The 12,724-nt window shown below is 40.6% G+C and overlaps 1 protein-coding gene across 2 annotated transcripts in view; it reads left to right on the top strand.

Moving 5' to 3' along the window:
• The first annotated feature begins 4,206 nt into the window (after positions 1-4,206).
• The window catches only part of LOC311254365 (zinc finger protein 385A-like), a 32,879-nt gene continuing 24,361 nt past the window's right edge, over positions 4,207-12,724 (top strand). The window contains exon 1 of one of the 2 annotated variants that reach the window (XM_084348090.1): positions 4,207-4,743. In XM_084348090.1, coding sequence (XP_084204216.1) covers positions 4,731-4,743 — 13 coding nt within the window. In that variant the 5' untranslated portion in view covers positions 4,207-4,730. Of the gene's footprint in view, positions 4,744-8,573; positions 9,771-12,724 lie in introns of those variants that run through there. The other variant, XM_084348091.1, reaches the window with a different exon arrangement.

Here is a 12,724-nt window from a genome sequence, read left to right as displayed (position 1 = left end):
GGCACACCGGGGTAAAAAGGAGCCAAAAACATTGTAGGAAAACGACACAACTGGCACAATCTGAAGTGAAACTCTATTTTTGGTTAAACGTAGTTGTCTGATCAAATTCTCTTTGATTTCATGTGATAACGCCGTTAAAGATAATGAGACAAATGATGCGTTTAATGGTTTAATGTGGATAGGTATTATTGTTGAATCCAGGATCACCACAACATTTTACTAATTGTATAATTGTATAATAAGCACTTATTACATTTCTGCACTCTGTCAGTACAAAGATGATCAAAAATGCAACGTTTTAGTCTTACCACAATTGGCAATTCAAGCAAGGTTGTGTAACTTTTCTCCAGAAAGACAGTTGACTTTTGACCCTCTTTCCATCCATCCAATCATCCATCATCACTTATCCAGGACCGCGGGGGCTGGAGTTGATCCAAGTTAATATTGGGTGAGTGGTGGGGTATACTAGTCTCATGCCCAGATCATCAAATAACAATCAAAATCTAATACCAAATTGGATCTTTGGCATCGGACCTGAACCATTCAGCCAAAACGTTTGTATTTGACGACTCAACAATCAACTATCTTTCTCCAGAATTTCTTTAATAGTTACATAATGTTGCTTTAACATGAGACAGTTCAGTTCAGTTCAGCTCAATATTCATTATCTAATACCAAATGTAAAGAGAATAAAACAGATGGGCAAGTACAGTGCTTGAAGTGCATTTAATCAAGTACTGCATTCAAGTATACATTTCAGGTACTTGAACTTCACCTGAGTATCTCCGTTTTTTGCAACTTACTTCTACATCACTGCATTTTAGAAAGAAATATCGTACTTTTTACTCCACAAATCATCTATAGACAGACCGCTATAGTCACTTTGGAAAGTAAGATTTTACACAAGACAAAAGATTGTGTGCTGAAGCAAAATGATTGTTAAAGATTAACCTGCCTAGAAGTATATAAAGAAGGTAAAATCAGCTCCACTCAATCAGCGACATTAAGATAGTGCTTGCATGTTTACATATGTTTTTTTGAGGGCCAAAAAATCAACGATCCAGCCCTTTTTAGCAACAAAACGTGTACGATAATAACACATAAATATCTTTAATAAACAATTCAGGAAAACAGCTCTTTTTTTTCTTGTATCTTAATTATTACACACACCAATTTGTCGACCATATTCTTAATGGATGTCCGTAATTTTGAATGTCTCATTGAACCAGTTAATGATCTTCTGAAGCAGCTGGCCTTGTCCTCCGTCTGAGGACAGAAATTCCCTGCTTCAATATATATACGGTGTCCTATTACTTATAAGCTATTAATTGTCTGAGACAAAAGCCAACCTCTGCAAAAAAAAGTACGTGAACAGAGAACCATAAAAAACAGTCGTTCAATTTGCTGGTTGAATGAGTTGTGACGTCAGTCCAAACAGCTCCACGTGTCAATGAGAATGAAGACGTACGTAGACATCGATGGGCCACACATAGATCAGAGAGAGGAATGTAATGTCCTGCATTACTCTGTTGGATGTTATGATGAGCAGTCTTGTAAAAAAATTTATTGCAGAGAGAGTCAGAGAGAGAAATGTTTCGATAGAGAAGAGCGACCCTGAGGGGGAGGAGGAGGTGTCTGTGTGTGTGTAACTGTATCCCTCTGGTGAAATGTGCTTACTGCTCCAGTTTGATGTCCTTCCCCACTGTCCCATAACCTAACCCCTACACGGCATGCTGCCAGAAGGTGTTGTGTTTGTGTGTTTCCATATTATGTAAATGAAATAAAAGTGAAGGTGTCTGCCTCAAATTAAACTAGAGTATGAGTTTACACAGGCATCTCTTCCTCAAAAGTCACAGCAGGATCCTGCCAAGCCTGACAGGCCGGAGCCATTACTGCTTTTTACTGCTCACATTAAACACTTGGTTTTTCTAAACAGCCTCATCTCATTTACACAAGAGCACTTCACACTCTGAATGTCATTAAACTGTCCATATAGCTTTGATAGCCTGTACTTAACCCCACATTTATCCACCATATTCTGTAGTTGAGTTGCAATGCACGAGGCACAGTGGAGCCTTTTAGCATATCAGAATTAGACTGACATTTACTCGACATTGCGCCATGCGTCAGTCTCACCTCAGGCCTCGCCTCCTGCTCCTCCACCTAATACTCTCCTCCCTGTCTGAAACGACGCTTGCAAGCACATTTATGACATCCGATCTGAATTTACACCTTAACTGGCAGCGGCGTGGAATCGACATGCTAGGACGCAGGAGTCCAACTGGATCATGTTAGTTCATTTTGTGCGACCGTGTTCATCTCACAGCCATCCACATTTAATTTCATCATCCCAGCTATTCCAGCACTTCACTTGAGTTGTTTCATCGGATGACAAACTGAGCCGCGAAACGGGTGACTGAGAGGCTGAGGGTGTTTTGGACTTTTGCGGTGGATCAGCATTTTAAAGAAGGCCACCTGCTGCGAAGGTTGCCTCCTGATGTGTGATGCTTTGCACTGTGGGAAACTGCACCAGGAGGCCCTCATCCTCAGACAGCTGCTGAGGTGGATAAAAAGGGTTGGGAATATACAGCGCGACTGAGACAATCAGCACATCTTTATTCACAATATACTCCAATTACTATAACCAGATTAGAGCGCTTGATTGAAGTGTGTTCCTAAATTAACCTAAGTGTAAAAATCTGTTTGATCGCCTGGTTAATGAAATGACTGTGTTCTGGAGAATTTTAGTGTCTTTCAGCCCATCGATTTGGTTTTACAGCCTGGCTTTACTGTTTTGATTGGCTCTCACTGCTCTCATCAGCGGTGTTTCCAGCTTCAGGCAGCTATTTTTAGTGAAAAAGCTATAATAAACCAGATGGAAATGTCTGTGTGCTGGAGGATTAAGCAAATGAATCATCTCACAAACCAAAGTATTTATCACCTTTTGCAAAAATCAAACACAAATTCTATGGAGCCAATCACAATATTTGTTTGCAGTAACTTCCTATGTTTTTCATAATGTTATTTCAAAGTGAATACACCTCATTCATCTAACATTCGTGCTTGAAGCTTTCATCTCAATAATCACAACATTTTCATTAACATTAGGTTGAAGACCCAATTTACCCATTGGGCCACGGACAAAAAAAATTAGAGATTGAGTTTTACCCATAACTAGCAGACATTGCGTTGGGTAGATATAAAAAAAACTGGCAAAGCAACACAGTGCATCATATAAGCACAACATAAACATCAGATTGGTTGTAGCATTGTGCTTTACTATATATTTTTAAACGTTACAGTTACGCCTGAAAGTGGCAACAGAAATGAACAAGTCTTAACATATCTTCGAAATGCAAATCAACTACCAGTCGTCTACCCGGAAGTTGTCGACGTCACAGAAGTCACAGATGTCAAAGTAATTCAGTCTATATTGCCTTAAACAGAGAAATCAAAGGGTTAGCTACCACAGCATAGTATAGTTGGCAATTGTTTCAGGGTATATACATAAATACCATCATATCTTGATAAACGTCAGTGGACTTGGATTTTTAGAGCACCTGAATAACTCAAGTTCCATACTTGCAGACTTATTTGTAACATGAATCCACTTTACTGCAATGCAAAAAAAGTTTTTTTCCCTCAAACCTTTGTTTAAAAGGACCACTTGTTATTAACTTCACATTTTGACTTTCTGAAGCATTTACAGAATCAAAACGACAAAAGATGGTAAGAAGAAAACTGTACACCTGCCACAGCAGAAAGATTGACACATAATTCAGATTCACTGAAGTGCAAATTATAGGACTATTTCCTTAATCTGGCTGTCAACTCACAAATGTGCACGTAATCCAGTAGTTGTGTGATGCACATGTTGTCTTTTATTTTTAGAGCCACAGACTGAGACAGAAACCTGTCGGGCAGAGTGATTTGTGTGGGAACCCATTTTCCAAATCAAAGAAATTAAAAAAAAAAAAATGACTCAACATATCTGTCTGTAAGCCATCTGTTTCATCTGCCAATCATATTTCCCTTTGCTTCCCCATGTCAACATTTTCTTCCTTTCCTTCATGTCTCTTAAGTTTCAACGACTTGCCATCCTCCTCTTCTTCATCAACAACACACACACTCCAATCCCCGTTTCCTCTGATCTGCCATCCGTCGCTGGGTCCCCCTCCTCACTGCCCTCCCCCTCCTTTCCCTCACACATGCTCTCTCTGCCTGTATCTCCCTCCTTCCACAGTTGTCCTCACATATTAGGTTCCCCGTCCTAAGAAGCAGAATTAGCCTCTGGAATCTTGTGCACTTGTTTCCTTCGCTCCCAGAGAAAGAGGTGACGGCATGAAGGGAAAACACAGAGAGAATTACAGAGAAACACATAGAGGGATTTGAAGCAATCTGAAAAGAGCCGGATAAAGAGAGAGAGGAAGATACTGTGAGGAAGATGAAGACGCTGAACATCAAGCCGCCTGCTGTTTGATGCAGCTACAGTGAGGGTATGTGGCTGCCTGTGCCGAGCATTTCCCCCTCCACTCTCCGGCTGACTGGTGCGAGGTCCGTCGCTCCGTGCTACTTTATTTATCTCTTCACAGTAACGTGAGCTTACCTTTATCTCTTCCACTCAAAGAGGACGTCTGTCATTACTTTATGCTGGCTGACACACTGACCTTTGGACTCTCTACTGGACAAAGAATCTGGATTCATTTCCTCGTGAAGAACAGAGGTGACCAATGTGGGGCTCAGGTAAGATCATCGCCGTCTACTGAACAATGTCAAACCACCCACAACTCTGAGCATTCCTCCTTTGATCATCTTAAAATGAACCGAGGGGCGGATAAGCCAGGATCTCCTCATTATTACAATATTCAGAGCAGAAATAAAGATCGAGTGACAGTCTTACATGAGGCTTTGATAGCTTCTCTCTTTGATGAAACGTCAGGACTCAGTGTCAGACAAGACTTTGCACTCAGACCTGGACCGGCCACCGACCTTTCACACACATCATGGGTATGATGCAGGAAAGGAATGAAGGACAGGGGAAAGAGAGAAAAAGAGCGAGCTTTGGCTTAAATAAAGAGGGCACTGTCAGGATACTTCAGGACCTTCCTGACCAAATTATTCCTTCATCAGCAATCACAGCAGGAGAGAAGAGTTTGGCAGACGCATGAGAAATAATGAGCAATGTGTGATACAGTGCAGGGAAGTTTTCTGTTTTGTAAGATGGGAAACAGTGGGAAACATAAAAAATCAATAAAAATGCGGTACAAGGAGATCTTCGATTCCAGTGTGCTGGTACTCCTCGTATTGCAAGACTTAAATTATTGAGCAGAGTCCGCTTAAACTGTCATAACAGAAGCGGGGCACGATTTGCATATCTTGAAATTTAAAAAACTCAAGCAAATGAAGTAAATTCGAAAAGGAATTCGTCAGACGTCAGGATCAAGTCATCTGTGACTTTAATCAAACATTAATATGGATAAATGGCTGCCTGTAAACATGATCTTAATTCAAAATCCACTTCCTGGATTTTCCTGGAGCTTTAAGCTGCTCTCGTGGTCTTCTTCAGTAGACAGAGCTACTAGAGTTGTTATCATGTGATCCGAGTATGGAGCTGCAGTCACATGATAAGAAGTGGTTGAATCTGGAGGTGATTGTAACCCCTGTCTCAGATGTGGTTGAGAACTCTGGAAAAAGACAGTAAGTGGACCTTGAGTTAACTGCTGTTTCCTAAGTCAAGTATAAACTTTCACAGACATTTTTCATATGGCCTACGATTGCAGTTTTGAATTAAGTTTAATTATTTTATAACTTGTTTTTTAAAAAAAAAATATTTCCTGCTTTGTGTATACATAAATACAACGTACTAAAATATGTATACATGTGTCTCAAAGAGACGATTACCAATACGAAAAGTGTGTTCTTAGACAATAGATACTTGGAAATACTCACATAAAAAATATGTCGTAAAAAACAGTTTTAGCTGCACACTAACGATCACCAGTCCCCAACAAATCACACTGTTATGTACAGCACATGTGCCTGTGAACTACTAATGCACCTTCGCTGCACGCAGACATGTGTTTAGTCAACGCGTGTATTTGTGTGTGTATATTTATGTATAGTCCGTTCCCAGTGTCCATTCTAGCAACACCTATTTTAACATCTGAGGTGCAGTGAACAGCCGCCCTGCACTGACCCCACTCAGAAACACGCCCTGTCATGTTACACCAAATACATTTACAGCCAAACACAGCTGACTGCTTTTTAGTTAGTGTGTTTGGTTTGGATCCAGCTACAGTCCGCAACTGGACTCTCTGAACACAAAGCAGCAAAAGCAGAACCAGCTTAACCATTTAAAAAACCTCAACACTGAATTACAATATTGTTACGGTTTTCTCAAGAAGTATTTCAAATGAACTGATTGTGTGCTGATGCGGGACAGAAAACAGTAAAAAGTAATGTTAGAAAACTTTTTCGTTTGTTTCTTTCACCTCTTCACCTCTTTCATCTTCATCATTAACCTGTAAGTGGCTGATTTAACACACGTAAGGCCGTTTCATCAGTGTCACACATCAAATGAAGACCTCATTAAACGTTGGCGAGACTCCTCAGGACTCACTCACTAACGATCGCGGCTAAAATTAGAGCTCAACAAGCCTGTCACACAGTTATGGCCTCCTGGGGCGGCATGAGAGAATGATAGGAAGGTGGAGGTCACACGCCACATGCACACACATACACGCACTCACACACGCACACAAACACACACACACTTACAACCTTGATGAAAACTGTAATCATTACATCTAGAGATGCAACGATTAATCGTCAACTATTTAGTCAATTGCCAATTGTGATGATGCATTGATCGCTTTGAGAGACTTTTTAAAAAAAAGTAAAAATAATCTGATTCTAATGTCTTAAAGGATAAATTCACCTCAAACTGAAAAATCAGTCTTTATCTACTCACTCCCATGCCAAAAGAAAGATGAGTGAAGTTTTGTAATCCACAAAACATTTCTGGAGCTTCACAGCAAAACAGTGTTGCACCATTCTCCTAAACAACTGAAGTAGATGGGGATGGGGTAAAAAACAGCTGTTCCGCTGTGATCCAAATCTCTGGAAGCCCTGAGATTCAAAATTGTTTTGAAAAGACATAATTTACACCTTCAAGCTGCGGTGGAGCTTGTGCACCCACTTCAGACGGAGTGCTTTCAGTTTAGCAGCTACCATGAAGATTTCAGCCTTTAAAAGTGTGTAAATAATGTCCATTTATGGGTCAGACTGTATGGAGCCATTTTTTTCCAGTTGTCTTTTACATTTTAAAACAAGTCCCCATCTACTTCAATTGTTTAGGAGAATGCTGTAACACTGTTTTGCCGCGAAGCTTCAGAAATGTTTTGTGGACTATAAAACTTCACCTGACTTCCATCTGCAGAAGGTGAAAGGTTTCGGTTTGTGCGAACGCATCCTCTAAATGTAAACATTTTATAGTTACTTTACTCCTCTATGCTCTATGACTAAATATCTTTGGGTTGTGGGAAAAAACAAGGCATTTGAGGATGTAATTTTGGGTTTTGGAGCACACATTTTCTGACATTTTATAGATAAAACAACTGATCAATTGAGAGAAAATCGCAAATTTAATGCAAAATTAAAGTATATTTTTGTTCGACAAGAGGGATGTAACTCTTTCAATTCCACCTCCACTGTATATGCTGTGTACTTACTGTGTTTTGCTCCAGCAGAACACAGTTATGCTGCTCACCAGAGAGCATGGCACAGAATTAGCGTACTGTGTTAAATTACTTTACGGAAAAGTTCTACTAAGACTAAGACTAAGTCCATATAGACTAAGACTAAGTCCATATTTCTAAAACAGATTCTCTCTGCAAAATTTTCATTTCTACTTTTATAAGCAAGTTTCAAAGGGACAGTTAGTCCTCATTGTCTGATATTTTGATGGACAATGACAGACGTAGTTGCTGACTCCTGCATGTCGTCTGCTTTTGTCTATATTTGAGCTCATTCTTTCAAGGCCATAATTACATGTACTGTATTTTTTCAACTAGGCAATTACTTCTTTCAACCCTAACAGACAGTTCTTTCTCTGAGAACTAGCAAAGCGTTTTAACAAATGAGCAATTTAAAGCCTTACTATACATCCCCTCAGAGACACACACATTCACACACACATGCAGGATGGTGTGTTACCCGAGTCCAGTGGTCCGGTTTCAGTTTCCCATGGTGACATCCATTAAAGTCATGCTGTGTCTGCCCCTTCAACCTCAGACAGCCACATTAGCACCTGGCCCATTGGCCATCACAATACACCTACTTGCATTATTCAGCCCGACTCAACTAATGAGGAAACCTTATCTCACACACACACACACACACACACACACACACACACACACACACACACACACACACACACACGCACACACACACACACACACACACATACACACACACACACACACACCCACACACCTTATCCTGGGTTCACACATGCTTGAACACAGACAGGTAGATTTACTGTATGTTTTATTTTGATGACTGTTACATTACATAGAAATGGATCACTTCATTTTGCACAAAGCTGGAGGTCATGCGGCGACAGTGCTGCCTCATCTTGTGGGAGTTTGATGACATCTTGAATACACATTAGCACAGCGTTCCTCTTTTTATACATTATTCTGTCAAATGTCGGTGAAGACGTGCGTGCAGTGAGCTTGGTTTTTGAGCTCATTCAGCACTCTGTGCCTGTCAAACAGCTGTCAGCGTCCTCCTGCATCCTGCTGTTCCAACACGTCTTCCACATTTCCTCACCTCACCCTTTCATCCCCAGTCAGTTTGTGTTAACCTCAATCTCTCCTCCCCTCCCTCTGACGCTTCATCGAGGCTCTTGAGCTGCCAGTCTCTGTCTTTTTGCTTTTTGTTCTGTGCACACAGTTTGTCTGGAACGGAAACTACAGTGTGAACTCGGCCTCAGCATTTAAAAAACATAGAGCAAATATGTAGCCTATGATGTTGTGAAGGCAGACGTTAACATACTCAAGACATGTTTCTGATGGTGTCGGTGTGAAGCATGAGGAAGAGGATGGAGTGAGACAACGGGCAAGAAAAAAAATCGTCAATAGTAAACAGCAGGAAAAGGGTGACAGAGGGAAAGGGAGAGCAGAATTGACAGCAGCATTATCACTCTGCCTCCTGATTCAAACACCCCAAGAAAACGCTCAGCACCGGCTGCTCTCATTGGCAGAGCCTCCAGCCAATCACAGCTCGGGAATGCAAGGTGCCTTTAGGTTATACCCAACCCCAAAATATGAGAGAGAGGGAGGGAGGGAGAGCGAGGCATGCTGTGGTGCAGAGGTTCCTCCAGTGAGGCAGGGCTCCATCTCAGCTGTATTCTCTGGTGTCCCTCCTGCTGGAGAGAATATATAATAGTGAATAAATTACAGGCTTCCTTTGCAGCAGACTGAGTGCATGTTGTGTTGCGGTCAGGGCTGCTGCTGTGCTCCTCCTCCGGCAACAGCTGGCTGAATGAGACGTGTGTCGAGATCTGAAGGGGAAGCATCTCATGTGGACGAGGCGAGCAGAAGAGACTCATCATAGGGATGCAAAGTGAAGGTTGTGATGCTGGACGTCTTTTCCACGTTGAGTCTTGAGTCACGTCAGTAGAAGATCGAGAGAGCGTGAAGAGTCGAGCGAGAAGATAACGTGGACAGAGAAGTTGACAGTGGAAGGATCCAGGATGATCTTGGGTAAGACGGTATCAGAAAGCCTTTCTCTCTTTGCTCCTATTGATCCGATTGATTTGTCTTTTACGGTCTCATTCCTCCTCCGATCATTCATCTCTGGCACAAAGTTTCGGCTGCATGTGTCACTGTCTCAAACTCTGATGCATCTTAGATGATCTGATGACATTTAGTCATGAGGATTAGTAGAATGGTACGCTCTTATTAATGTGACGTTCCAAATATAACTTAATTCTCATGAATCTGTATGTTTATGAATCCTGCAGTCGTCAGTTATTCAGATTGAGCTTTTTTAGTTTGATAGATAATAGCCAAAGATGGAGATAAAGAAGATTAAGTGGCTTTTTATCCTTCTGTTTTTAAACCACTGAAAGATCTAATTACTGGAACACTCTAAAACTCATCGCATTCAATTATTAAGACAATTTAGGAAATACGGCAAAATTCTGTGGAAACATGTCCAGAAGGGGTCATATTTCATTTTAAGTACTCTAACCTGACCCTCAGTCAACACGCTGGTTGTTTTTAGTCTAACTTCTGTACATTATGTGCTCAGTCATCTCAGTTTCTCACTGTCGAAGTGCACTCACTACTGACAGGATGTCTCCAAGTCATTCATCGCAATCCGTTTCCTCATCAGCAAGCTTCATTATGAAGCAGAATCAGGAAATCGGACACCTCTGAGCTCATTTGGTCTACAACAGGCTTTATTAACCAGTCTACTGCCCTGCAGTCTGTCATTCGAACAGTTTTTATACAGACAGACATCTGTAACGTACCTAGTATCTACTCAGACAAGAGTGACATTTGCACAAATGCGCATGACTGGATTTTCTTTCATTTTAGCACATACACGAAATAGCATTCAAAGACATACAAAAAATAGAGAGGAGGTCAAAAAGCCATATGCTTATACAGCGAACCTTCCCTTAAAAGGGTCAAGGCTCTGTACCAAACCAGTTACTAAATATATAATAAATAAATAATTAATGATGCAACAAAATTAACTTTCACTTAACTTGAGAGTAGCCAGAGACTATGATTTATTTATACTGTATTTATATGCAAATTGTGTTTTGTAAAAAAGAAATTTGAGTATTCAGTTTAATTATTTTATCTTCTGTTCACTGTTATTAAAAGAGGAGACTGTTGCATAATAAGCCTGATAAGAAGCACGTCCTGTAGTGGATTTTTTTTAAAGATTAAAATGCCGATTTTCATGTGACGCAGTTATATTCAGTAGACATTAGACTTGACCATTTAACACATTTTCTGTTTCAACATTTTATCTTGTCTTCTGAACAACATCAATGTTTGCTTCTAGCCCTAAATTTGATTGACTGCAATGACCTTGTTCCACGTATGTGTGTGTTGACTAAATATTTAACCACTTTATTTTTGTTTGCTTGCTCTTGCCCCCTGCTCGAGTCTCCCTGTGATCTGAGTGTGAGTTTGAGCTCTTGGTAATCCCTCCCCCGGAGCTGAAGCTTTAGCTCTGTGTGCATTAGACATTAAACACACTGACACAAGATCACAACAACATGGGGTGATGGGGTTTTATATACTGTATTAGTTTCCTTTCACTAAGATAGAGATGTAAAACCAGAGACCAAAATAGTTTCCATGAAAGGCGATGACAGCGACGGTGCTGACAAGAGAAGATGGAGGGACAAACACAGCAGTCTCCTCTCCCCGCCATCCCCCAAAACATTCAGTGCCTTTCCATCCGCCGCCACCACCATCTAAATACTGTATTTCTTTTAATGAAAGGCAACATTCAAACATGTCGACACGATCAGCAATGGAGTATGAAAGAGCTGGCATTAAGCTGGCTCATCTCCCTCGGTGTAGAACAGTGGTAGACGCAGTTTAGTAACTCTTGTGTGATTTTAATGATGAATATTTCAGACCAGAGGTTCAAGGTCTTTATTTATTTAAAAATTGGCCAAGGCTTCTTCTGGTCTGATGCAAAGACCTCACTCAGCACTATGAAAAAACATTTGTGGCTTGCATCACTGTTCACTCAACCAGCATGAAGTAATCCATAAATGCGTGTGTGTGTGTGTGTGTGTGTGTGTGTGTGTGTGTGTGTGTGTGTGTGCAAATCTCCTCACTCATCAAAGGCCTCCAAAAGAATCACAGGTGCATGTTGTATTAGATAAACAACATGACCTTTAAATCAAGGCAAGGCAGTGAAGAATGAGAAGTATTGAAATTCAAAACAGAAAAATGTGCCTGTCACTCTTCATGTTTGACAAACTGACACATATTTCATGGCGTCTGTGAAGCCTGAAACTATTGCACAGAACAAAAGCAGCACTGGTAAGCGAAGGAGAGCAGGTCAAACATCTTTAGTCACAGTATATCTACTGTATACTTCAAATGCATAAATCAACTTATTTTGAACCTTTATCTGACAAGAATGTCAAGTGACAAAGTGAACTACGACTCTAATATTTAAAACTTAAAACTTTGAAAATGTAAAACTAATTTAAAAATTGTGTCGTTTTATTAGCAATGCAATGCCCTTTATGTAGACGCATGGGGTTGATGGATGGCCAAACAAAGCATGCAATGTGGAGACATTATCAACTTACTATCCATGTCAGTCCATGTCAAGCATATTTTTCGTTCTTTCCCATCTTTACCAAGTATTTCTTCTTTTAACTGGCAACCATCCTTCCTTATCTTATCGGACTAAACCATATCTGCTGAGAATGCTCCAACCCAAGAGACTCTGATTTTCAGTAACCAAATGAGTGTTGAACAGCGTGACAGTTTCTTGCTTTATCTGGTGTAGTTTTGTCACAGTGGAGGCCCAATGATGTTTCAACAAAAACGTTGGTCGCAAGAATTGAGTTTGTAGTTCACATCAAGTGTGACAACTTCTATTATGTGTCCTATGACCAGTAAGAGCACAAAGCGCTCCTCCGTGGACAACTAAACATGCTGAAGTGTAC

Source organism: Pagrus pagrus (assembly GCF_965226575.1).
Source record: "Pagrus pagrus genome assembly, chromosome: 3".
Classification (NCBI taxonomy): domain Eukaryota; kingdom Metazoa; phylum Chordata; class Actinopteri; order Spariformes; family Sparidae; genus Pagrus; species Pagrus pagrus.
The sequence above is the reverse complement of the archived record's forward strand: the minus strand, read 5'-3'. Positions and strand labels throughout refer to the sequence as shown.